The 25340-nt window shown below is 41.7% G+C and overlaps 2 protein-coding genes across 2 annotated transcripts in view; one reads left to right on the top strand and one right to left on the bottom strand.

Annotated features, from left to right (window-relative positions):
* Nucleotides 1–501: 501 nt before the first annotated feature.
* On the top strand, nt 502–11435 carry LOC131251627 (probable potassium transporter 17). Its single transcript, XM_058252464.1, has 8 exons — nt 502–656; nt 804–1026; nt 6684–6926; nt 7673–7723; nt 7807–8067; nt 8155–8207; nt 9516–9885; nt 10476–11435. Exons 1-8 carry the CDS (start codon nt 540–542, stop codon nt 11072–11074), a joined length of 1917 nt encoding a protein of 638 aa, XP_058108447.1. The 5' UTR covers nt 502–539; the 3' UTR covers nt 11075–11435.
* A 2680-nt stretch (nt 11436–14115) lies between these two features.
* Nucleotides 14116–25340, bottom strand: part of LOC131251626 (sodium/hydrogen exchanger 8-like) — a 177469-nt gene continuing 166244 nt past the window's right edge. The window contains exons 21-23 of the mRNA XM_058252463.1: nt 18209–18473; nt 15741–16033; nt 14116–14755 (exon numbers count right to left, since the gene is read on the bottom strand). Coding sequence (XP_058108446.1) covers nt 14405–14755; nt 15741–16033; nt 18209–18473 — 909 coding nt within the window. The 3' untranslated portion in view covers nt 14116–14404. The remainder of the gene's footprint in view (nt 14756–15740; nt 16034–18208; nt 18474–25340) is intronic.

Genomic DNA, 25340 nt, shown 5'->3' with positions numbered 1-25340 from the left:
CAGTACACGTGGCATGGACCTCCAATCCGAACCATCCAAATAGTGGGACATACCGTAGATGGACCATACACTAAAATACAACCTGTTTAGACGATTCTGACCACAGATTAGTGGACACTGTCTTTGTCGATTTGGACCATTTATATCCAATCTAGATGTCGCTGATCCATCATTTGGAATCATAATTCAAATGTAATTATGGGTTATAATCCATCTAACTGGGTCTAATGTTTGGATGGTTTAGATTTGAAGTTCATGCCACGTGTACGGCGGGGGAGCTCAGATGCATCCACTAGAGCAGAGTACGGCTGATCTATGTATCAGAATCTTCGTGGAAATTGGAACTGCGTTTCCTTTCCAGTCGATTCAACGGCTATGCACCTCTGAATGTACGGTCTCACTTCCGGTGGGGCCCACCATTTCCTGTCCGTCCATCGCGCTTAAAAACTCCCAAACCGCCCAAGAGCAGTGCCTATAAAACCATTAACCGGCACCTCTACACACAGAGAGAGAGAGAGAGAGAGAGAGGTTACAATTCAATGGCATTCAATCACTCCACACCCAACCAATCCATCCCTCTATCTGAAATAACCGTGGAAGCTTCTTCTTCATCCAACGGTCACCATAATCCCGTTTCTCATTCCCCAAGCAAAAAGGTCCTTTTTTTTTTTGGTTTGAAGCTAAATCTAAAAAATAAGTCACTACCACTTCAAATTTTGAATTTCTGTGGGTTATTTTGATAGATTTGAGTTGGGTTTTTCGAATCTTGATCTGTGCATTTTTGAATTTTCGAATTTGAACAGAAAACTGACCGTTGGAAGACACTCTTCCTTGCTTACAAGACTCTGGGGGTGGTTTTTGGCGGCTTGGTGACGTCGCCGCTCTATGTCTATCCGTCGATGAACTTAAAATCTCCGAATGAGGATGATTACTTGGGGATTTACAGCATCATGTTCTGGACTCTTACCCTCATTGGGGTTGTCAAGTACGTTGGAATTGCTCTCAGTGCTGACGATCAAGGCGAAGGTATGCATATCTACTGTTTGGATTGTTTTTATGATTTGGGTGTTTCTCAGTTCTTGAAATGGGGCGTGTTTGGATGCTCGTTCAAGGATTCCTTGTTTTATTGTCACTCGTGCTGATTTGGAGTTGAGGGATTTCTATGATATTGAGGCTGTTTTATTATGTGGGTTTTTTTTTTTTTTCGAAATCTCGTCGTTTGGATGCATGTTTTGGTGATTTATCATGTTATTACATCTTGAGTTGATTCTGAAAATTTCACTATTTCTGCTGTAATTGTGGTTCTAAGTCCATTGGCTTATGAAGGTATGTGACTGAACAGAGCAACAATAAAATTTGGCCTAGAAATATAAGTGGATTTCGGCAATCGAGACTGTTCATTTGGTGGGTCTTTGTATGTATGGACCATGCCCTGAAAATCTCCATTTGATGACCTTAATTGTTTGATCGATGACCTGAAAGGTACTACTGGATGCTGGACCAAACAAAATGGAAATTATGCAAGTGGCGCCACGGGATCTTTGGTGCCCGGACTAATTATCTGATGTGTGTCCCACCACAGATGGGCTGTGCCTCAAACTTCTCCTCCAGTTCTTGTCTATCCAATTGTTGGTCTGAAAATTGATGGTTTCGACTATGGCCCACATTAAACAAGAGCAGGATCCACCGACTGTGTAGCTGAAATGGTCCTATTTGTAGATTTACAAGGTGAATTATTAAGGTCGGGTCTCATCAGATGAACAGTTGGGATCACGGAAAAGTGGGCTTGAATGTGCTTATATTTTGGACAATTCCTTCTGTTGCCATGAGTGAGGTTGATCTGGAATTTCTATTGTTTGTTCTGTGATTGAGATTCTAAACTCATTGGGCTGTGAAAGTATACGCAATTGATATTTGGGACTATTTATGCGGCTTTTTTTTTTCCTTAAATCTGGTTGTTAGGATGTTTGTTTCTATGATTTCTCGCAATATTTCTAGTCGTGTTGATTTGGAATTTCAGCTGTTTGTGATGTAATTGATGTTCTAATTTCAGTAGGCTGGTCAGCTGGTTACTTGGGAATTTGCAGCCATTTATAAATCTTTTGCTGACAGTGTCGCTTAAGGGCCCGTGATTTTCACAACGGAGACAATCCCAACTTGGAATTTCATTCGACGGGACATGAATCTGAATTTTCATTGCTTGTATTGATGTCATCATGGGCAGGGGATACTGTGACACTAATGGAGTTGACCTATTTGAAAAGAAATGGATTGGAGTAATCTGATCCGATTTGATTTGAGGATCCCCTGTCATGCCCCAATTTTACAAAAATGGATGGACACTTTTATTTTTGGAGTCAGCCTGCTCATTTGTTTTCATGTTGACTTTTTTCTCCCCCTATTTCAAGTTTAACTGAATATGATGATGCTTGATTGCTTGTTTGAGAATGGGGAGATTTGTATAGTTAGGGTTTCTTTCAATTTGAGGAAACAACAACCCAATCTAGACCTTGAATCATAGTTGAAAGGATGATCCCAAAATCCCAAAATAAATAAATAAAATATAATAAAGATAGAATACAACTTTTCTCTAGAAGCAAGGTGTGCAATAAAGGCCGTTACGGGGCCATAAAGGCCATTACATAAAGGTAACAGTGGCAACTGTTGCACGTTATGGGGTCATAACGACCGTACCAGCCATTATGGAAAAAATGATTTGTATCCGCCGTTAACAGCCTGTTACGTAACCTGTAAAGGTCATGACAGTCCTATAATGGTCTGTTATGGGGCAGATATAGGTTTTTTGGATTTTTTTTTTTTTTCAACGTTACGGAGTAGATATAGGATTTTTGTAGTTTTTTTTAAAAATAAAAATAAAAAAGAGACCGTAGCAGTAGTTACAAGGGCCACAATAGCCGTTATGACTCGTATCGTAAAGGTAACGGTGGTGGCCATTATGCCCATCGTTACCGTTACGGAATACCTTGTCTAGAAGTAAAAGTTTATTGATCTCAAAAACATAGGAACCATCATTAGTGTTATGGAGGTCAAAATTTCACAAAACAAGGCAAGCATACACATTATGGAGGGGAAAGGTTCAGGAGAACAAGAGGAACACAAAATACAAAAAATCTTTGGACTTCCCTTTTCTTCTTCTCAAAATCCACCTAGCTCAGCGTCAAGGCCTGCATTTCTCCATCCTCTTCTTTCTACTAATAGTTGGGAGTTAATAGTGGGCTGCAATTTGGGTATGGGTTTCTTTCTACTATTTCTTGGGAGTTAACATAAGGCTGCAAGTAGTGTTCGGGTTGACCCAGACCCCACTGATCCAACCCGAGTTTGGGTCGGGTTGTAAGGGTCCTCGGGTTGGGTTAAGGTTGGAGTTTAACAACCTGATTTGAAATCGGTTTTGGTTTGGGTTGAGCAAATTTGGTTTGGGTTAGCTCGGGTAGGTAATAATCACATGTATTTGGGTTGGGTCTGGTTGGTTTACGGTTGAGCGTAGAGGAATTCGTGTTGGGAACCTTGGGTTGGAATTTGGGTCGGATTGTGGGTTAGGTCCTCTTGAAGTTAGGTCGGGCTTGGGCTGACCCTCAACCTGACCCAACCAGCCCAAGTTGTGTCTCTAGTTGATCAAGCTTTGCTTTTGATGTGCTGGCTTTTCCATAACCAAAAGTAAACTGCCCAGGTTTCCTAGAATGCATGAACCAGTCCTGAGAGATTGGGAAGTAACACATACACCTCATTGCCATGAAGTCAACCCATCATTATCATGCTTCATCACAATTAATTGAGGTTGGCTACATGACTCCTGTTCATCTAAGCCATATCCTAATATATACACTTAGGTATCAACCTAATTCTAAATTCTAATTATCCTTCCACGTTCTATCCTTTGTATGTTAGACAAATGCCAACACTACCCATGAACAAGAATTCTGATGAGACCTTTTTGACCTATCTGGGAAAAGAGAGCTTTATTAATAAAAGAGAAAACAACAAAGGTTAATTCAGTGCTATCAAAATCCTAAGCAACAAAGGTTTATTAATTTTGATTTACTATTTACGATTTGAGTCAAATCTTAAGCAAAAATGATATGAGTCGAATCTTAAGCAAAAATGATTTGAATCCCACCTCGAATCCCATTTTATGTGAATCCTTCGATTCTATGATTTGAATCCTACAATTTACGATTCAAATTGTACTTGTTCTCTTCTATTTTAAGCTTCGATGCGCTTTCATTTTCATGGAGCTTTAAAAAAGGATTTCTTACTTAAGTGATCAAAACACCAAATCGATGTGTCGATGTGTGATTTATCTAGAATGTATATATGGATGGTTATGATATGATCATTTAGATTTATATGTATTGTGGGATGATAGTTAGAAATCAAAATATCTTTTTTCATCGGTCTACATAATCAGATACTGCTTTTCTAGCGTTATTCTACATTCAAGAAAGGCAACGACAACATAAATTATTAATGGATCCTTGTATGTTCTCTAAGGAAAATTTCTTAAAAGACAAAAAATAAAGGAAAGATAAGAATCCTTTAACACTATCATGAAATGGTATTACTTGGTGCATATTGATGACAAGAGGATGATATCGATGAGATTTTTTTTTCTTTCAAAATTTTAAGAAAATCATAAAAAATCTTATGATTTACGATATGATGCAATTCAACCCCTATTGCGATTTGTGATACGAAAACGATTTTGACAACATTGGGTGAATCTTTGAGGGATCACATCTCTACACATAGAACTCTAGAAGCCCACACCTTGATTGGCTTAGTCACCAACTTATTAATTGGTTTCTTTAAGCTATGCACTATTTTATGCCTTAAAAATTGAAATATCAATGGCAGGATCTCCTCAATCACACCCCCAAGACTCGAGGATGCTTCTTACCTTGTAAGGTCTATCAAATAACATTAAGCAAATCATTTCCAATCATCAGTCACCTAACAACTTTAAGCAGAAGATGAAAAATAAATAAAAAAACCATGATTAAGAGCCTTTTATTCTACCATTGTCTAATTTGTATCCCATAGGAGATCATTTACGATAATATTTGATTCCTAAAAAAGAAAAAGAAAAAACAAATAAAAAAAAAGACTAAAAAAGTTGGGGGTGGGGAGCAAGTATGATGATGGGTGTAGTGCGTATTATTGAATAGCCCACCTAGCTGATGGTGTTTTGGTCTTGTAGCCTCTCACCTCATGTTATTTGGTGGAACCTAATGTGCAAAAAGCATATTGTAACAATGAGGGGCAAACTGGTCACCTAATAACATGAAGTGAGAGGATACATGACCAAAACAGTAGGGACAAGGTGGGCCGTACAACATCACCTAGGTGGGCCATACAATCGTCCAGACCACTCTCACAATCAATAACACCTTCGTCATTGGCAATTTTGTCATCTTCGTAACCAACTAATTCAGCATGTCCCTTTCCACTTTTCTATTAAAAAAAACATAATGTCCTTCCCACTTTCGGCGGATGGTGGTGCATATGCATGCCTCAATGGCAACTTGGATGCTTGTTTTTGTTACATGATACAAAGGCATTCCATGTCCGTCCATGACCCTCCTTTGCTTCCTCTCTTGTTGATGTGTGTGTTAGCTGGGCTGCGGTTTAGTATTGGGTGGGACCGTGATGGCATGGGAGTTTAATGTGAGCCTCTGCAATGATGGGTTCCATAGTATAGTAAAAGAGGAAGGTTTGTCTGGTGGGCAGCCAATTGTAATACTTTGCCGATCTTCCAATTAAAAGCCGACCCCAAATGGCTGGGAGAAGGGCTAAGATGATGATGATCCACTTACCCCTCTATGACAATACATGCTTTTCCTTCATCAATTCACCTTAAGTTGTATGTGACAATTAGCAATCCTTCACTTGCCTTTTATTTTCTTCAAGACAAATCATTGCTTCATATGGACCTGATATAACATATCACAGAACATAGTCACATAACAATGTAAACATCGAGTTTAGAAACTAAAATTTCAAAACGTACTAGGAGATGGCTAATGACCATTTGTCCATTAGCCATTAGCCCATGCGGACATTCTTTCTGTGCTAACAGCCATTTGTCCAACAAAATAAGGCCCATGCAGACATGCTTTCTCATCTAAGATCATCACTTTTGTATAACAACTCCACTTTAGCATCTAAATGCTTATAGAAGTCCCATTCACATTCGATATGGGGGTTAAAATGAAGAAATTACAAACCATCCTTGGGTTTTGAGTCTGTACAAGTGGGCCCATGGTTTAGGGATCCAGATTGTGCCTCAATCTTTCAAATTGAAGGATCCTGGCTGTTGAAGCTTGGCTTTTATTTTTCAGCTGACTGCAAACCATTGTTGTATTTCTTGTCTTAACCATCTATTTGCAAGCCATGAATCAAGGAGTTAAGATTGACGGTCTGGATCACCCAACCATGGACTCCACCTGCCCAAACCGAGGACCCAAAGATACTATTCATGTTCATCTGTGATCCGCAGTAGAAGCATTTCATGTTTGATCTTTCGCAATCACCCATTGAATAGTTTTTCCATATTATCTGTCAATATTTTAGAGGCTTTATATGTAATTACTTCTCTCTCTCTCTCTCTCTCTCTCTCTCTCTCTCTCTCTCTCTCTTGATGAGTTGTATGAAATGGGAAACTGCAGGTGGAACTTTTGCTCTATATTCATTGCTTTGTAGGCATGCGGATGTCGGCATCCTTACATCCAAACGGGTTCATTCAAAGTCGGTCCTTTCAGATGGTGGCCAATCCATGGGCACTGAAAAGCAAAATTGGCTGCAGAAATTCTTTGAAAGGAGCATGGTTGCAAGAAGGGTATTGCTTTTTGTTGCAATGCTCGGGATGTGCATGCTAATAGGTGATGGCATCCTTACTCCTGCCATTTCAGGTTTGTTTTACTAAGCAACTTGTATTATCTGAGTTCAATAAAGGGTGATTAAGGAGATTTTTGCAAGCCCCACATGCACTTTTACATGCTGCAGACCTGGCAACCTCGTGTGCGGGGCATCTGAACGAAGCATAGGTTGGCCCCAACACAAAGTCATGCTAGTCTGCTCAAATTGGCTATCTCGGTACAAAATAATGTACGGACAGTTTAAACATTGTCAACGGTCCACATTCAACACATGAACGTGGCCTGCCTGATTAGTGGACCAACCTGACTTTGAACATGGACATCATGATGGTGACTGTCTTGTGTAGCTTTTGGATGTTCAACAAACCTGCCAGGTCAGCATGTGTGCTACATGTGGCACTAGCAAGCCTTTGATAAGCATTCAAGGATGAGGAATTATCAGGACCTGATACATTGGGCTGTAAATTGTCCTAATTCACCCGTTCCATATAAATGAGGCCCATGCTTCACTAGTTGGGCTCATCGATCAGATGGGATCCGTCGTGGATAGGGAACGACCCAAAATCCTTCCAAATTGGAAGATCATAACCCTTTGATCAATGGCCTAAAAATAGTTGGTTGAGGAGAGAACACTGCTATGTCCGGAACAAAGGCCAAAATACTGTCTAGATCCCCAAACACCATGGGTCCCACTTGTATGAAATGGGTGCCTCGAGGCCCAAAAAAGTCCTTTTCAATTATTAAGCTCCTTTACCTTTAAACATATATGTTTGTTTCAGTGTTATCGGCAATGGATGGATTAAGAGGGCCTTTTCCTTCCATCAGTAAATGTGAGTAGCGACACAGATTCGTTGTTCTTCCTACCAAAGTTAATTCCTCCTTAACAAAAATTTCAAACTTTCGAATTCCACAGCTATCATCGAAGCTCTATCTGCAGCAGTTCTGATTGTTCTATTCCTCTTGCAAAAGTTCGGGACATCCCGCGTGAGTTTCCTTTTCTCTCCTATCATGGCTGCGTGGACTTTCACTACTCCGATGGTAGGAATATATAGCATTATACATCACTATCCGAGAATATTCAAGGCGATATCACCACACTATGTAGTCCATTTCTTTCTGAGAAATGGAAAGGAAGGCTGGCTGTTGCTTGGCGGCACCGTCTTATGCATTACAGGTATGTAGCACATGGAGAGCTGATGTCCCACATGAGATTTGGAATGATTTCAATGGTTGATGACCTTTGATCTATCTATTGCATCAGGTGCCGAAGCAATGTTTGCTGATCTTGGCCATTTCAATAAAAGGTCGATTCAGGTATTCTACTTGCAGCCTTATTTATTGAGATGTTATACGAAGGGAGTTGTTTGATACTGTGGCAGGAGTATGACTGCTTGATACACAGGAACTCAGAAATTGTACGCATGGCATACATTAACTCAAACCAAACCAGCTAAATTGTGGAGGTCCACTGTCTTAAGTGGCGGTCCCAAACTCAGATTGGTTGAACAATTCCAAACTCTGATTCACGGATACTTCTTGAAATAGGACCATTGGATAATTTTCATTTTTAACTAGTTCCAGCAATGTTCACAAATCGGATACTCAGATAATCAAATAAGCTTGATTTTTTGTTGATTATACATCTAAGCTGGGACCCATAATTGGAATTGCATGTATGCCATGTATACAATATTCAAATGCATGCATACCATCCATCAGATTCTGCTAGAGTATCAAACCTTTTCTCGTATATAATAATATAAATGCTCCATCCAAAGAAACGGCCTTTTTTTGTTTGAATTGCCAGTAGTGCAGGTGGGACCACCTAGAGGTATTGTACAATGCTCTGGCTGAGAGTTTGCAGTACTGTTCAGGCTTTCAGTTTGTACTGTTGGGCCCATTGTTGGGTGATCCAAACCGTTAATATTATGGGCCCCACTTTGAATGATCCATGCGCTAAAAGTCTCGTAGAGGGAAAAATCATAAACCATTCAATGGGTGGCCAACAAAGAAATGGTTTAGAAAGAAAATACATTAATGGTTCCCATTGAACCAACAAAAGATCAAACATTCTAAAGGGTCTTCCAATCTATTGGATTTTTGTTGCATGGATTATCCACTTTTGATATCTGAACCATGGGCCCCACTTGTAGATACAAGAAACATAAACATACTGTACAACCTCTCGGCTTGACCATTGAATAAGACATCCTTTTGGTAATCTAAGCTGTTGATCTGGAGGCCTGATCATTGGATGGACCATGCCTCAATATTTCCACTATCAGATGATCCCTTTTGGCCCATGAATAATTGATGATTTGCAACCTATGCTCGCCATTAACAGGGCCTAATCAGATGGTTTGCATCATGCAGCATGAGTATTTCATGGGTATCCTAATCCACCATGGGCCCACCATATGAACAATTTGGATCTCCTAAAGTTGGGTCCCATGTATGGTTTGTTGACCGAGAAAATGTTCGACCAAATAGCGATGATCGTGTATTTCTCACATTTATTACATCGTGGCCACCCTTCATAAGAAATGGCCTTTTAAAAAAAAAAAATTCTTTTAAAAATAATAATAATAATAATAATTTTCTGAAGTTGGTTCCTCCTTGTAGATGGCCTTCCTGTTCAGCATATATCCTTCTTTGGTCCTAACATATGCTGGACAAACAGCATATCTGATCAAGAACCTCAACGATCATGACGATGGGTTTTACAAGTTCGTGCCAAAGAAGGTCTACTGGCCCATGTTTGTAGTTTCAACACTCGAAGCAATCGTTGCAAGCCAGTCATTGATATCTGCCACGTTTTCTGTAATCAAGCAATCAGTGGCCTTGGATTACTTCCCTCGGGTTAAGGTGGTCCACACATCCCCCCACAAGGAAGGCGAGGTTTACTCTCCGGAAGTCAACTACATTCTCATGGTTTTATGTGTTGCAGTCGTTCTTGGTTTTGGAGATGGAAAAGATCTCGGAAATGCTTTCGGTAACTAAAATAGTTGGCCCTTCATCCTTTCCTGCTTCTTTGAATGTGTTGTTTACTGAAATGAACCCTGCTAATGCTTGAATCCTACTCTCTCCAAGTGGAAATGCATGTGAGATTGATGCCTTTCATCAGGTGGTGCCACCATGTCTAAGGTGGGCCACGCGTGTACATGTAATGTAGACCATTGATCAGTTCTCTCTCTCTCTCTCTCTCATACATGCACATTGATGTTTAGCGGCAGCTGATTGTAGAACTTTCACTAATCACTGCCTAAAAGATGACCCCAAATACTGAGAGAAGATCTGATTATGATGACAACGATGATACCTGTGGCCCATGAAGACTAGGCCAGGCTGATTTTCAGGCTGACAGCACACAAACACTTTGGCCCACCTGATGGACTCGGATCTTTCACAAACACTACACTTGTGATTCATCTCTCGCAGACACTCGTTGGCCACCTGATAACCACTCCGTCAAGAGAGCATTCATTATCCTATTGCAAGTAGCCTTCACATTTCCACATCAACATCTTCAAGAACTGTTAATCTCTTTACCATCTTCAAACCCATAGATCTGTATCATTGCAGGTGTTGTAGTCATCATGGTAATGCTCATCACCACTGTTCTACTGACACTGGTCATGGTCATAATATGGCGGACGCCGCTATTGCTGATCGGCCTCTACTTCATTGTTTTCTTCATCATGGAAGGAGCATATGTGAGTGCGGTTTTCACCAAGATTCCGGAAGGTGGGTGGGTCCCATTCGCCATTTCCATCATACTCGCCTTCATAATGTTCGGCTGGTACCATGGGAGGCTGCGGAAGTTGGATTACGAAATGACCCACAAAATAACTTTGGACAATCTCAGCGGGCTTTTATCCGATCCAAATATCCAAAGAGTTGCCGGAATCTGCTTCTTCTACAGCAATATACAAGATGGGCTAACTCCAGTCTTTGGACACTACATAAAGAACGTGCGATCTTTGCATAAGGTGACTATTTTTACAACTCTCCAATACTTGCTAGTTGCGAAAGTCGCCCCAAATGAGAGAATCATCGTCAAGAGGTTGGGCCTTAGTGGTATGTACTGCTGTGTGATTCAATATGGGTATGCAGATTCACTCAGTATTGGAGGAGATGATCTTGTAAGTCAAGTGACCGATGCCTTACGGGTCCACATTTAGAAGGGCCCAGAAGGGCCACTGCCTGTTTTGACATCAGTTGAAGAAGAGCTTTCGGAGTTGGAGAGTGCCAAGCTTGCCGGCATGGTGCATGTTCAGGGAAAGACAAGGTTCCATGTAGGTAAAGATATTGGATGGTTTGATAAAATCTTGCTCAGATTTTATGAAGTTCTACACAGTAATTGTAGATCGGCATTGCCAGCATTGGGGATACCATTGAATCAACGTATTGAGGTCGGCATGCTTTACGAAGTGTGAGAATGCATGTTTCCATGTTTTCTTTTTCTGGTAATACAAAATGTGAATGTTGGAAAAATATTGATTATTGGGCTGTTTGGAGGACCTCGATCGCAGAAGAAATTCGAGGTGTTTGGCATACAAAAATGCTCATGTGTGTATCAAGTGCCAAAACTAACATCCATAGAAAATGTTGTGTTGTTAGGAAGAAAATGGCAAAATTTTCACATTTATAGGGAAACTGATGTGAACCTTTTCTTTCTATGTTGCTTGAGTCTATGAGGTCTGGACTGTTTGTTTTCTTGTTGGCTTTCCATGGATGGGTTATACAATGAGAATCATACTGGTCAAATGATCCTAGCCATATATTGAAAGGATATTTTGATGATGGGAATCCATGTATTCTAAACTAAGCTACATAGCCGATCACAGGCCAGCAAAACCCACTAAGGATCCAGTCCAAAGCCTGGCCCACCACTAGCCAGGTGCACATACACCAGGCCCTGCAGTCACATTGGGCCTTTACGCCCATCCCAAAACTCATTAACTACAGCCAATGTAAAGCTGGCTGGAGACAGGCTTTCATTTCCATACTCATAGCAAGTGAGAAAGATTTCAGATTCCTCTCCATGCATGTACCAATTTGGTAGAAAATTGAGGCCGTTCATCAGATCCCTGCCATGTCTGTGCCTAGTGCATAAGTCAGATCAGTACAGCCATTAGGGTGGGCCACACATGAGAATGTGGACTGTTAGTCGGTTCTTTTTAACCACCCATCTAATTGTATTTTTCGCCCACTGGGGCCTAATTTTCATGCCACCCTACATTACAGTGGGGCCTACCTGATGAGAAGCCTCGTTCCCATGCAAATTGGCACATGCAGAGAGGATTTAAAACCCTACTGTGGTGACTGGACTCATAACACTCATGTGAAAAAGTCTGCAATTAGCACACAACCTTTTTGCAGAGATCCAAAGGTCACATGAGCATATATCTAAAATTGAGAAATGATCACACAAAAGGTTGTATAATCTACTGGAGCCAAAATTGGAATAATCTACTGATAAGGTGGGCCACAGACACACATTGGATCAGACCAGACCATCAGCTATCCAACGGTTTCAAAGGCGAATCTCGCCACACGAATAGACCATCATGGTTACTGTCCCAGCTGATGTTTATGGTAAGTTTCACCATTTACACTGATTGGATGTTTATCGACAGAGGCTGGAATGTTGCTTGAAGGTGAGAATGAGCAACTGTCAAAATTCCCAAACTAATGGTTGAATGATTTGCTAATTTTATTCTCACCCTCTTAATAGCACATAACTGCAAGATCTGGGCCACTCATTGGATATGACTGGATAACTGGTAAGTCCAATACTCATGGCACACCTATTGGAATAGAACCAACTCAGCAAGCAGATTTCAAATTCTACTCGCGCAGAACATGATATTCGGGTTGCTCATCGGGGCCTCATCATGCGAGGTCGCCCAGAGATCAGGCTTTCAGCATCAACCAGGTAATGCCATCAAAATTTCCAAACACATGGCCCACCTGATGCTGATTACACTAGCTTGATTTTCAGGCCGATGGAGCCCAACAGATGAATAAGCCAGTTCTTGCAAGCATGCAATGTTCACAGATGAGGGGAGAGTAAAATGCAAACAAAAGCCACAATTAGTAGTGATTTAGGAGGACCAGTTCAGCATTCACATCCACCCAAATACATGTTAGACTTCAGCCTCAATTCTATGTAGATGCCCCACCTTGGGCGGTCTGAACCATTCATCTGGTGGCCCAACCATGGATTTGCCACAGAAAATTGCAGGGATTGAATGAGGGGGCCAGTGGAGCATCATTTCTGTAATTTAGATTTGCAAATAAGAACTAAAGTTTAGACCAGAGAAGAATCAAACTTGTGTCGCTGCAATGGCAAAATCACGAGCCAAAAATAAAATAAAATTAATAATAATAAACCTTCCAATAGTGATACCATCCTGGTTGTGGAACTGAAACAATCTCAGCCATTACTGGCCCTGTTTGGATGGTACTAAAAATTGCAATTGGTTTGGATCCTAGTTCTAAAACTCAGTGGCTTGACTCGAAACTTGGCTGAAAAATCAGAGATTTCAAGCCAAGTCAACATGAAACTTGCTGGCGAACTTGACTTGGCTAGACTCGTCGAGTCGGCTTGCCAACTTGACGCAACTTGACACGACTCAAACCAAACCAAGTCACTAGATTGGTGATTGCTTTCCAGAATAAAAAGTAAAAATAGCAGTGTGTGAGATTCAAACCAAAGACCTTACCTGGGGGACTGCTACCACCAAGCCATGCACTTTCTGTCCATTTTTATATCCATAACCAATTAAATAGTTATTATTACTTAATTGTTCTTACTAATTTAATAATTAAATATCATAAGTCGAGTCGAGCTTTTGAGTCGACCCGACGTGGCTGCACATTGGGTCCACTTGGGTTGAGTTTTTGGGTTTTTGAACTATGGTTTGGATATTTTTCAGACCAGAAAAGCACCCTGCTTTCCCGCAACCCATCCAAACTGGCCCTAAAAGTAGTGAGATCATTGACGTTTTTTCTTTTCTTCTTTTATTTTTGATTTTTTTGATTTTTTTGATTTTTTTAAATATTGTTCTGCAATACATGCCTAATCAAGAATAGCTGCAATTTTCAATGGAAAAACCAGAAAGAAGCTCACATACCTGCTGTATCGATGGCTGTCTTGAAAATGAACTTCAAAAGGCAACAGGCAAGAAGAATGGCATTATAGCTGCAAGTTAAGATCTGGTAATTCAAAGGAAAAGAAATTGCAGTAAGGATACCACCAGATGGTGAAAGGTGCGTATCACACTTTCGGGGTCAATCGGCCGCCATGATGAAAGCAGCCTGCTGCTATTTTTATACATTGGAGAATGCAGGGGGTAGCATTACAATCCCATCACATTGCTGATGTTAACCAGACCCTTTTACAAGGGAAAAAAACCATTTGTAGTCTTACTTCTTTAAAATACAAAAGGAAACATGCTGTAAAACAAACACCTTATTCAATATTGTACGACTGCTGGTGAGAGAGTTTATGATCCTTTGGGATGCATATGAAGCAAATGCCCAGAAGGCTGCTGAAAAGAAAGCCTGCTTGGGGAATCAATTCTCACGATAAGCTCGTCCTCAGGACCTGATTCATCACTTGAGTCGTCTCCGATACAACCCTCTTTCCTGCTACTTCGCGATGGGGGAATGGGCTTCGGTTCGGGGAACTCTCTCAGTTCTAGGCTATTGTCCATGGTAGCTCCTGCAGACTGGAAAGATACGAGCGGACATATGTATGTCGTCGTTGATGAAATCCTTGGGTATGACAGGCTGTGGTACGGTTTTGCATGAGAATACCTTGGAAAGCTTTGATTATGCCAATGGGGGATACTCACCTGATGATTCAAAACAGCTCAAAACCAAGTTTAAGTGAACAACAGCAATGAAGAGGAACAACTAGATCCTTGACCTAGGGATATGCTGGTATCCTTGGGTTTCCAGTTTATACTCATGGGCCCATGGCTGACTGACACAGACCATTGATCTGATATGCCAAGCCCCCCAAAAATCTCCCAGGTTGGACGATCCTAGCCAGCCATCTTTTGCATTTTTCATTGAAAATGGAATGCTGCGGTGCCTCTTTGGTCAGCCAGCTATTTGCAAGGCCATAGTGGAAGGGTGAGGATTTTCTCATTTGAGGAAATTTCTGGGCAATGGCAATCCATTTTGGGTGCCACTAGAAAAACAGGTCTAGATCACCACCAGAGAGCACCACATTTCCTTAGGCAGGGCTGTCAATGGGTTGGGTCCTATGGTACCCATACCCAGGCTAACCGGGTTCAGGTCTTGCTGTGTTGGGGCCTATTTCTTGAAGATCCAGGTCCGGATCCAATCGAGTACCCATCGGGTATATGGATCCAGGTTTCAAGTTGGGTTTGGGACAAATAAGATTGCTTACATGGTTGGGCCCACCCGATGGAAGTAATAGATCACGCATGCATGTGCAACTTTGACACATGCTTGTTGTAAAGGGCTCTTTTACATGTGTGTGGCTTAGGAAACCTCATTTCTTTTGCTAGAATAGTCAATTATATATTAAATATATATAATTATACCATTAAAACTAACTGGACCCACACATGGACCCAACCTGAATCTGACTAGACCACATTTTTACTGGGTCTAAAAGATGAGACCCAAGCCCGAGTTGATTTCTTAATGAGTTCAATAAATGGGGCCCAGACCTGTTACAATTGGGTTGGGTCCATCCGATACCTGCGGATCCAGGTATCCATTGACAGACCTATCCTCAGGTCGAGGATCATACAGTGCTTTTCAAAACAAAAATGTCTAGCTCCGAGTTTTGATGGGGAGACTAACCATGCTTCCAAAGATGCTCAGTTTCATGGCCCGTTCGGACAGACTCTCTGCTTGCTTATGATTTCCATCAGGGTGCCGAGGATGTTTGTAGAAGCGTTCCGGCCAACTCATTAAACCTCCATGCTCCCTGCTTTGGGATTTAGGGAGATCAACAGAGTGCGAGATCCACGAAGAGGGCTTCCTTTGCAGGACGCCACTGGCCTCAAAGGGTCCCATATCAAAAAAGATTACCCTGGCTCTTGTTTCAACATGATAACATGTTTCTTGATGACAAAAACTCCCCATTTTGGCACCTATGAAAAAGTAGAGCTATCAATGATAAAGTTCTGGAAACTGTCGAATAGAGAATTTTCTATTGCTTCTTTTCAAATCAATGGGATTAGATAAGTGGTAAGAATGAAAATGGTGAAGGAAATGAGAGCCTGGCTCTCTGTCTATGTTAACATCTTACTTATAAGATAACTGTAAACCAAACACAACAAAAAGATATGGTACGCTGCAGGAATACCAAACTCGGTAGACAATATGTATCATTTTTAACACTCCCCATTAAGCTAGAGCATAGATATCATCCGTGCCCAACTGATCTGATGACATAGTCAGCAAGTTCTCCATCACTTGCTCTCAAACAAAGCACAATCGAATTTAATATGCTTGGTCGTTAAGGCATGCTTGTTAGTTTCCAGAGAGTTAACTTGCTTTTTATTATTAACAAGATGATATGATACTCCTCATTACTCACTATACCAATACACCTCAATAAAATATGGTACATGCATGACTGCACATGGCTACTCAAAGACACTTCTACAAAAGAAAACACGTCCAAATGGGAAGATCATATACCATCCATTGTTGAGGTAAAAAGGTCGAAGATGGGAATCAACTTGTCATATAGGAAGTATGTGATGGATTTGTTAGAAGAGACAAGTCTGTTGGGGGCTAAGCTAATTGATACTCCCATTGAGACTAATGTGAAGCTGAGGATAGATGAAGGGAAACTGTTTGATGATTCAGTGAGATATCATCGGCTTGTTGGAAAATTAATCTACTTGATGATTATATGACCAAATATCACTTATTTAGTCAATGTATTGGGTTAGTTCATATAGGCTCCTCGGGTGTCTCATATGGAGGCAGTGCTTCACATATTCCGATACTTAAAGGGAGCCCCTGGTTGTTGAATTCTTTACCAGCAGAATATACATCTTCGAATAGAAGGATATTCTGACGCAGACTGGGTTGCTTCTCCTTCTTATAAGTGTCAGACCATAGGTTATTGTACATTTGTGGAGGCAACTTGGTTACATAAAAAAAGGAAGAAGCAAAGTGTTGTTGCTCGATCAAACGCAGAAGCAGAGTATGGGGCTATGGCTCATGAAACATGCAAACTCATTTGGTTGAAGACATTAATGTGTGAGCTCAGATACGTGGTGGATATACTGATGAGGTTGCACTATGGTAACCAAGCTGCATTTCATATTGCCAACAATCCAATTTTTCACGAGAGAACCAAACACATTGAAGTTGATTGTCATTTCATTCGCGAAAAGATGACTAACAAGGAAAGATGCATTGTTGTATGTTAAGTCCCCTCACTTCGAGACTTGTTCGAGACAGGGGCTTCAGTGAAGCGCATCGTATTTTTTCTAAAAAAAGGAACTATACTAACCCCGTCATGAGAGGAATGCAAAATCCAAACATAGAGTGCTTCTATGAAGTTAGAAGATCAAGTGACAGACATGTTTACGAAGGCTCTCGATCATGCTCAACTAGATCGGTTCTTCATCAAGTTGGGCATTCATGATATATATGCTCCAGCTTGAGAGTGTTATTTGTCCTTATCTTGAGCACGTGTGGACCACGTGGGGTCCACTCCACACGTGCCACATGTGGTGATGGGTGTCCACTTCTTATGCTTGGGTTACATATGGTTTGGGTCAAGTTTTAGGCTCATGGGCCTTAGTTTTGTTAATGGTCAAGTAAAATGCGCAGTTTTGTAATTAAACATTATTATTGTTAGCCCTAATATAATAATACAAGGGGTGGGGCGTGAGAGCTCTTAGTTGGTCTCTCCCTCTCTTTTCCTTTTCTTCCTTCTCTTTCTTCTCTTCTCCAATCTTCTCCAATCTTCTACCCACGATTCTACAAGTGGAGAGGGTTTCAACACTTAATGGGAGGTCAAAATCCATACATTTCCAATTAGTCATTCTCTGTTGTCGAGTGCTGTTGACACAAGTTACAGTATCCTACAAAGCCTAGTGGAACATGAATAAATCTTCACGAATTTCCATGTCAAAAATAAAATGCCGTTGAAAAGAAAGTTTCGTAACTGAAAGGTCCAGATGTAATTTTTGAATCATGTTTTCTGATGTAAAATATTCTGTACCATAAAAATGGTCTAGATCATAAAACAAATTTAGAAAGAAGATATAATTTGGATGAACTGCAAAAACTGTTTTAATCACCTGAAGTTTCCAAACTATGAAGCTCTAGATCCACATGAGATGGCAGCAATGCAGCTGGAGACGCAATCAAGTTCTCTTGGGAGTCTTGGGTCTTCACAAAGCCTTCTAATATAAAGCCAACAGCATGTGGTCGTATTTTTATAATCTCTCCCCTTATGTATATCTTCATTGTTGACATTTCAACAACAAGAGCTCTCAATTCTTGCATTGCCATTTTCTCAAATGTTTGGGGAAGCAAGAGTTTTGCTATGATTATAGCACTTTCCTGAAAGAAGGGAAAAAAAAAAGAAAGGTAAAAAACAAAGAATTGTAGCAAGAAAATCTACAATGTTAGAATATAATCACTTCTGGGACCTGAAAGACAGTGCATGGCATATTTTGCTTAGAAATGTGAAATACAAAAAATCGTCATGAGAAAAAACTACGAAATGTCTAGTCACTACAGGAACACAAGAAATAACAACAAAATAGAGCAATGGAATCATAGACATCCCTAATGATCTGAATACTCATGGCATAAAGAAAATGTTCTAGTTCAATCAGCAGTTTCAGAGGATTGGAAGTTCTCTTTATATGGGGCACTTCTGGGTTTTGAAAGGCCCATGTTCCACACTAAAATGTCATGGTGTGTTTGCTCTGTAATGTGAAATACAAAAATTGTCATGGCTAAGAAGGAACTAGGAATTGCATGGTTACCCAGGCTCAGGAGCACAAGAAATGACAACAATAATAAAGCAACTGAAATCAGTGACATACTGACATCCCTAATTGGTTCTATCAGCAGTGTCAGAGGATTAAAAAGTTTTTTTTTTTTTTGGTATTAATTCATGCCAAATCAATTGGTGCCTGACTAATAACAAAATTAGTGCCAGACTGCCAGTAAAGCCGTGCTCGTTTTCTTAAGAGTTTCTTTTTTGGGTAAAGCTGGAATGAAGCCCATGTGTAAGCTTTGTCACCAGATGGCATTTAGTCTTTCGAGACAACTTAGCATCTCTCATGGATCAACTGCAGTGTGCTTGTGTGGGTTCTTTTTTAGTAAACTTAATTATACATGCTGTAAATTTGATACTAAAGACGCAACAAATGCAAGCAGAACCGTCCAGTGAGATGGAAACAGAAACCTTTCTTTCATATTGCATATAAACAGCAAATGTATGAATATCTTCACTGTTTCAGGCACAAGTGTCATGTTCCATGCATGAACCTTTTCTGGATAAAATAATTGTTGATGAACGAACTTGATGCATGAATCAAATGCTTATAGTATTGACTGCTGTCTTTTATGGACTGATATCGACGCAGGGGAGGACGTGAAGTCGAGCACCGTCTTCCACAAGAGGATAACTATTCCGAATCCACGGAACTTCTCTGGACTCCGCACAGAGACTTCTCGAATCCACGAGGAAAGAAAGCAGAAAATAGAAATAAATTCTAATAAATTCGAAATTGATTGATGACTAATTAAAAACGAGTTCACAACCCTTTAAATAAGGGTACCAAGCAATGGGAAAGAAATCAGAATCAAACTACAACTCAAACTCCTAGAATCCGCGACTTACTATAAATAGTAAACTTACTATTTATATACGGTCGTGATGTCTACTAGTGCGCAAGGTTTTTGGCCAAAAATAGTAAGTGTCCTATTTGGCTTCACCAAACCGTTCTCCTAATTATTCTAAGCCCTTTTCACGTTGGGCGCAACTCCTAAAGCCCGACGGATGAAGAGTTATAATCAAACTAAAACTTACTATTTATAGTAAAAACGGAATTAAAACAAGGAAACGATTATCGATCAAGGGGTTTTTCGCAATTTCGGGCTGTGCAACCCGGCGTAGCGGGTTGGTTGGCTAAAGTAGCTCGTTCTACCTCAAAATCATATATTTTACGTCAGATAACTCATTCTGGATTGCGAGATACGCCCAATCTAAGGTCCGATGGTCCGGATCACTTCTGTTGTCGACCGAGCCTTTTCTAATCAATCTTGGCCATGAAACTGTCCGCAACCCGCTCTAATCAGTCCCTTCCACTTCAAAAGAACTCGTCCTCGAGTTCTCATCCTGCGCTGGTTCATGATACTCAGTCAAGTCCGCGACATTGAAAGTCTGTGAGATTGCCATGTCATCTGGAAGATCAACAACATAAGCGTTGTCATTGATCTTTCGAATGATTGGTACCGGTCCAATCTTTTTATTCTTCAACTTGTTGTACGTTCCGGTTGAAAATCGTTCTTTGGCAGATGGACCATTACTTGGTCGCCCACCTCGAACACTTTTTGTCATCGATGCTTGTCCGCTTGCTCCTTGTACTTTTCGTTCGAGGCATGTAGCTTGGTTTGTACCTCCGCATGAATGCCCATGATCTTGTCAGCCATATGTTCCGCTATAATGCTCATGCCTGGGAGCTTCGACAGAAGGACCAAGTCTAGTGTGTGGCGAGGCACATGTCCATAAATAACCTGGAATGGGGATTTTCCTGTCGAGCGGTTCACCATGTTGTTGAATGCAAACTCCGCTTGAGACAGCCAAATCCTACTGCTTCGGTTTTTCTCCTGAAATACATCGAAGGAAGTTTCCCAACGTGCGATTCATAACCTCAGTTTGACCGTCAGTCTGTGGGTGATAGGCGCTGCTGAACTAAAGTCGTGTATCGAATCGAGTCCACAAAGTCCGCCAAAAGTGGCTTATGAATTTCGTGTCACGGTTAGAAGTAATAGTCTTGGGAACCCGTGTAGCCGCACAATTTCTCTGAAGAATAGATTCGACACGTGTGTTGCATCGAGAGTCTTCTTGTATGGAATAAAGTGTGCCATCTTTTAGAAACGATCAACTACCACGAACACCGAATCTATGCCGCGTTGTGTTCGTGGGAGACCAAGCACGAAGTCCATAGATAAATCCTCCCAAGGGCTGTCAGGCACGGGTAACGGAGTGTAAAGGCCCGTATTATGAGATTGCCCCTTAGAGGTCTGACAAATATAACAACGTTGAACTGCCTTTCACACATCACATACCAATTGCGGCCCGTAATACCGTTCTTCCACAAGAGCTAGTGTCTTGTCTCACCCAAGGTGTCCACTGAGGCCACATCCATGTAGCTCTTGGATTATTTGTTCCCTTAGTGAACTGTTTGGGATGCACAGTCGATTTCCCTTGAAAAGGAACCCGTCTTGCATATGTAAGTCGCCTGGGTGACCTTCTTGGCATCTAACCCATGCGTCTTTGAAGTCGTCGTCATCGGCATATATGTCTTTGAGGCGCTCGAACCCGACAACCTCATTGCTCATAGTGACTAACAAAGTTGCACGGTGACTCAGTGCATCGGCTACTTTGTTCTGTTGCCCTGACTTATGTTTTAGTACGAACGTGAATTCCTGCAAAAACGAGATTCACCTAGCATGCACACGGTTAATGTTAGCTTGACTATTAATGAATTTGAGAGCTTGATGGTCCGTGTAAAGTATGAATTCCCTTTGAAGTAAATAATGTCGCCAGTGCCGCAGTGCCTGGATCACCGCGTACAACCCGATCTCATATGTAGACCACTTCTTACGTGCATCGCTAAGTTTCTCGCTGTAGAAGGCTACCAGAGACAAAACCCCCCCAATTCCGACATATGAGGCATCACATTCGACTTCAAATAGTTTGTCGAAGTTGGGAAGTACAAGAACCGAGGTCATGGATAATCTGCGCTTGATTTCGGCAAAGCTCCTGTCGGCTTTGTCAGTCCACTGAAACTGCCATTTCTTCATGCAATCTGTGATTGGTGACACAATGGTACTGAAATTTTTCACGAACCGACGATAGAATGTCGCCAGTCCATGAAAACTTCGCACTTCGTGAATATTTATAGGAACCGGCCATTCTCTGATTGCCTTCACCTTTTCCTCATCCACCCGAATGCCCGTGGATGTGACGACAAAACCCAGGAATAATAGGCTACCAGTCATGAAGCTACACTTTTTTAAATTGAGGTATAGTTTATTTTTAGTGAGCACTTGAAGGACCTTCTTGAGGTGTTCCATATGGGTGGTTTCATCTTGACTGTATATCAAAATATCATCGAAATAAACCACAACGAACCGCCCAATGAAAGGTTTCAGAACTTGGTTCATCAATCTCATAAATGTGTTAGGCGCATTCGAAAGACCGAAGGGCATGACCATCCATTCGTATAATCCTTCCTTGGTCTTAAAGGCCGTTTTCCACTCATCACCCGACCGTATTTGAATATGATGGTAGCCGCTCCTTCGGTCCAATTTAGAGAATATTTTTGCACCCTCTAGCATGTCCAGCATATTGTCCAACCGTGGTATAGGAAACCTGTATTTTATGGTGATTTTGTTGATGGCTCGACTGTCGACACACATGCGCCAACTCCCATCTTTCTTTGGAGTTAATAGAGCTGGTACAACACATGGACTCATGCTCTCTCGAATAAGACCCTTACGGATCAACTCGTCTACTTGTCCCTGCAGAATCTCGCACTCATTCGGACTCATTCGATAATGGAGACAATTAGGTAAACTGGACCCAGGGACAAAGTCGAAATGGTGTTGGATATCCCGCATGGGGGATAACCCATTGGGAAGGTCATCGGGCCAGATTTCTTTGAATTTATGTAGCAGGGGTCTTAGTCTTTCAGGGATGTTGGTAGGCTCGAGTTCTTCCCCTTTTACAATTAATGCATAAGTTTGTCCTGTTTCCTTTGATTCTTCCACGAAGTCCCGTATGGTTAAGAGAAAATGGCCCTCCACTTTGGAAGTTTCAGGTGGTCCCTCTGGATCCATAGGGGCCAATATGGTTTTTCGGCCATCCTTGACTAAGATATATATATTATCTTGCCCTTTATGATTAGCGTCACGGTCAGATTGCCAGGGCCGACCGAGTAGTATGTGACATGCTTCCATGTCAACCACATCGCATACTACTTCATCCTTATAATGTTTGCCAATTGAAAAGGATATGGTGCACCATTCAGTTACCTTTGTTTCGCTGACCTTCTTGATCAAATCGATTGTATATGGAGAGGGATGACACTCCGTTTTTAATTGCAATTTTTCCACCATGACCTTGGAGACGATGTTCTCGCTGCTCCCACTATTAATGATCACGTCACAAACCTTTCGATTCACCGTACACCTAGTGCGGAAGATGTTATGCCGCTGTAGATGCACTTCTTTTCTTGGCACATATAATAGTCGCCTCATGACAAGCGACTCGTCGTGATCTTGCTGAATCCAACCTGAATCATCTGCCTCGTCCTCGGTGGTATGCTCCTGTTCTTCAATATCTGGATCTTCATAAGCGTTATCAGCACTACCATCATAGATGGCGAGGTTTGCCACTTTTCGCTGGGGACAAGTATTTGATAGGTGGCCCGGTTGGCCACAACGATAACAGTTATCGGGCCTTGGCCGAGCATAGGGGTTCAGGATTCTACTTGGACCAGCAGCAGTCGATACACCCCTTTGGGGTCTAGCTTGCCCGCTTCCCTGATCTCGGTTCTCAAACGTAGGAGGTTGAGTGCGTGCTCCTACGGGCTCCTTTCCCTTAGGCTGTGCAGTTCCCTGGGGCAGACCTGCCACAGGGATCCTTGCAGTAGGATAGGTTCATGTGTTAGGACGTTCAAGTTGCGCTTCTGCCCGAGTAGCCAACTTGATCGCATCATTCATCGTCCAGACGGACTGCATCTGGACTCAATCCTAGATAGCCATACGCAATCCACCGTTGAATCGAGCGACTTGCTGCGATTCAGTCTCGACCAAATCGTTACGTGCCGATAGGCGGTAAAATTCTTTTGTGTATTCTCTCACCGACCGACTACCCTGTCGACAATTTTGGTATTGTTGGAATAATACCTGATCGTAATCGCTAGGGAGGAATCGGGCACGTAGTAGTTGTTTCATCCGCTGCCAGGTGCGGATTGGTACTTTCGTCTGCCTGGTTCGCGCGAGTTGCAGTTGTTCCCACCAAGCTAAAGCTCCTCCTTTCAACTTGTAGGCCACAAGTTTGACTTTCTTTGCTTCAGGGATGTCTATATAATCAAAAAATCGCTCAACTTCAGAAAGCCAATCGAGGAAATCCTCAATGTGTAGTTGGCCATTGAAGCTAGGAATATCAACCCTCATCTTGAATTCTCGATCCGTTCGATCTACTCGATCACCGCCATGTCTGGGGTATTGGAAGATTATGTCGTCGATTTCCTCCTCACTGGAGCCCCCTTCCTCAGGAATGACCCTTGGATGCATTGCCGGTACTATCCTGCGATCAGGGCGATTAATTGGGGGTGGAGGATTGCCACCAGAAACACGGAGTTGCCTTAGGTTTTCCGCCAAGAGATCCGCTATGCGGTCGATGGAAGCCTGCAGCCCTTTCATAGCTTGCTGATTCTCTCGTTGCGCTACTTCGAAAGCTGCCACCGTTAAAGGTAAATTTCCTGGAGCACCGCCCATGGGATTGTTGCCCGACCCATCGTTAGAAGCCATCGATCCGAGGAGAAACCTCGCTTTGATACCAAACTGACACAGGGGAGGACGTGAGGTCGAGCACCGTCTTCCTCAAGAGGATAACTATTCCGAATCCACGGAACTTCTCTAGACTCCGCACAGAGACTTCTCGAATCCACGAGGAAAGAAAGCAGAAAATAGAAATAAATTCTAATAAATTCGAAATTGATTGATGACTAATTAAAAACGAGTTCACAACCCTTTAAATAAGGGTACCAAGCAATGGGAAAGAAATCAGAATCAAACTACAACTCAAACTCCTAGAATCCGCAACTTACTATAAATAGTAAACTTACTATTTATAGACGGTCGTGATGTCTACTAGTGCGCAAGGTTTTCGGCCAAAAATAGTAAGTGTCCTATTTGGCTTCACCAAACCGTTCTCCTAATCATTCTAAGCTCTTTTCACGTTGGGCGCAACTCCTAAAGCCCGACGGATGAAGAGTTATAATCAAACTAAAACTTACTATTTATAGTAAAAACGGAATTAAAGTAGGGAAACGACCATTGATCAAGGGGATTTTCGCAATTTCGGGCTGCGCAACCTGGCGTAGCGGGGTTAGTTAGCTAAAGTAGCTCGTTCTACCCCAAAATCATATATTTTACGTCAGAAAACTCATTCCGAAT

This window comes from Magnolia sinica, chromosome 7, assembly GCF_029962835.1.
Source record: "Magnolia sinica isolate HGM2019 chromosome 7, MsV1, whole genome shotgun sequence".
In the NCBI taxonomy this organism is placed as follows: domain Eukaryota; kingdom Viridiplantae; phylum Streptophyta; class Magnoliopsida; order Magnoliales; family Magnoliaceae; genus Magnolia; species Magnolia sinica.
Note: the sequence above shows the minus strand (reverse complement) of the source record. Positions and strands in the feature narration are given on the sequence as shown.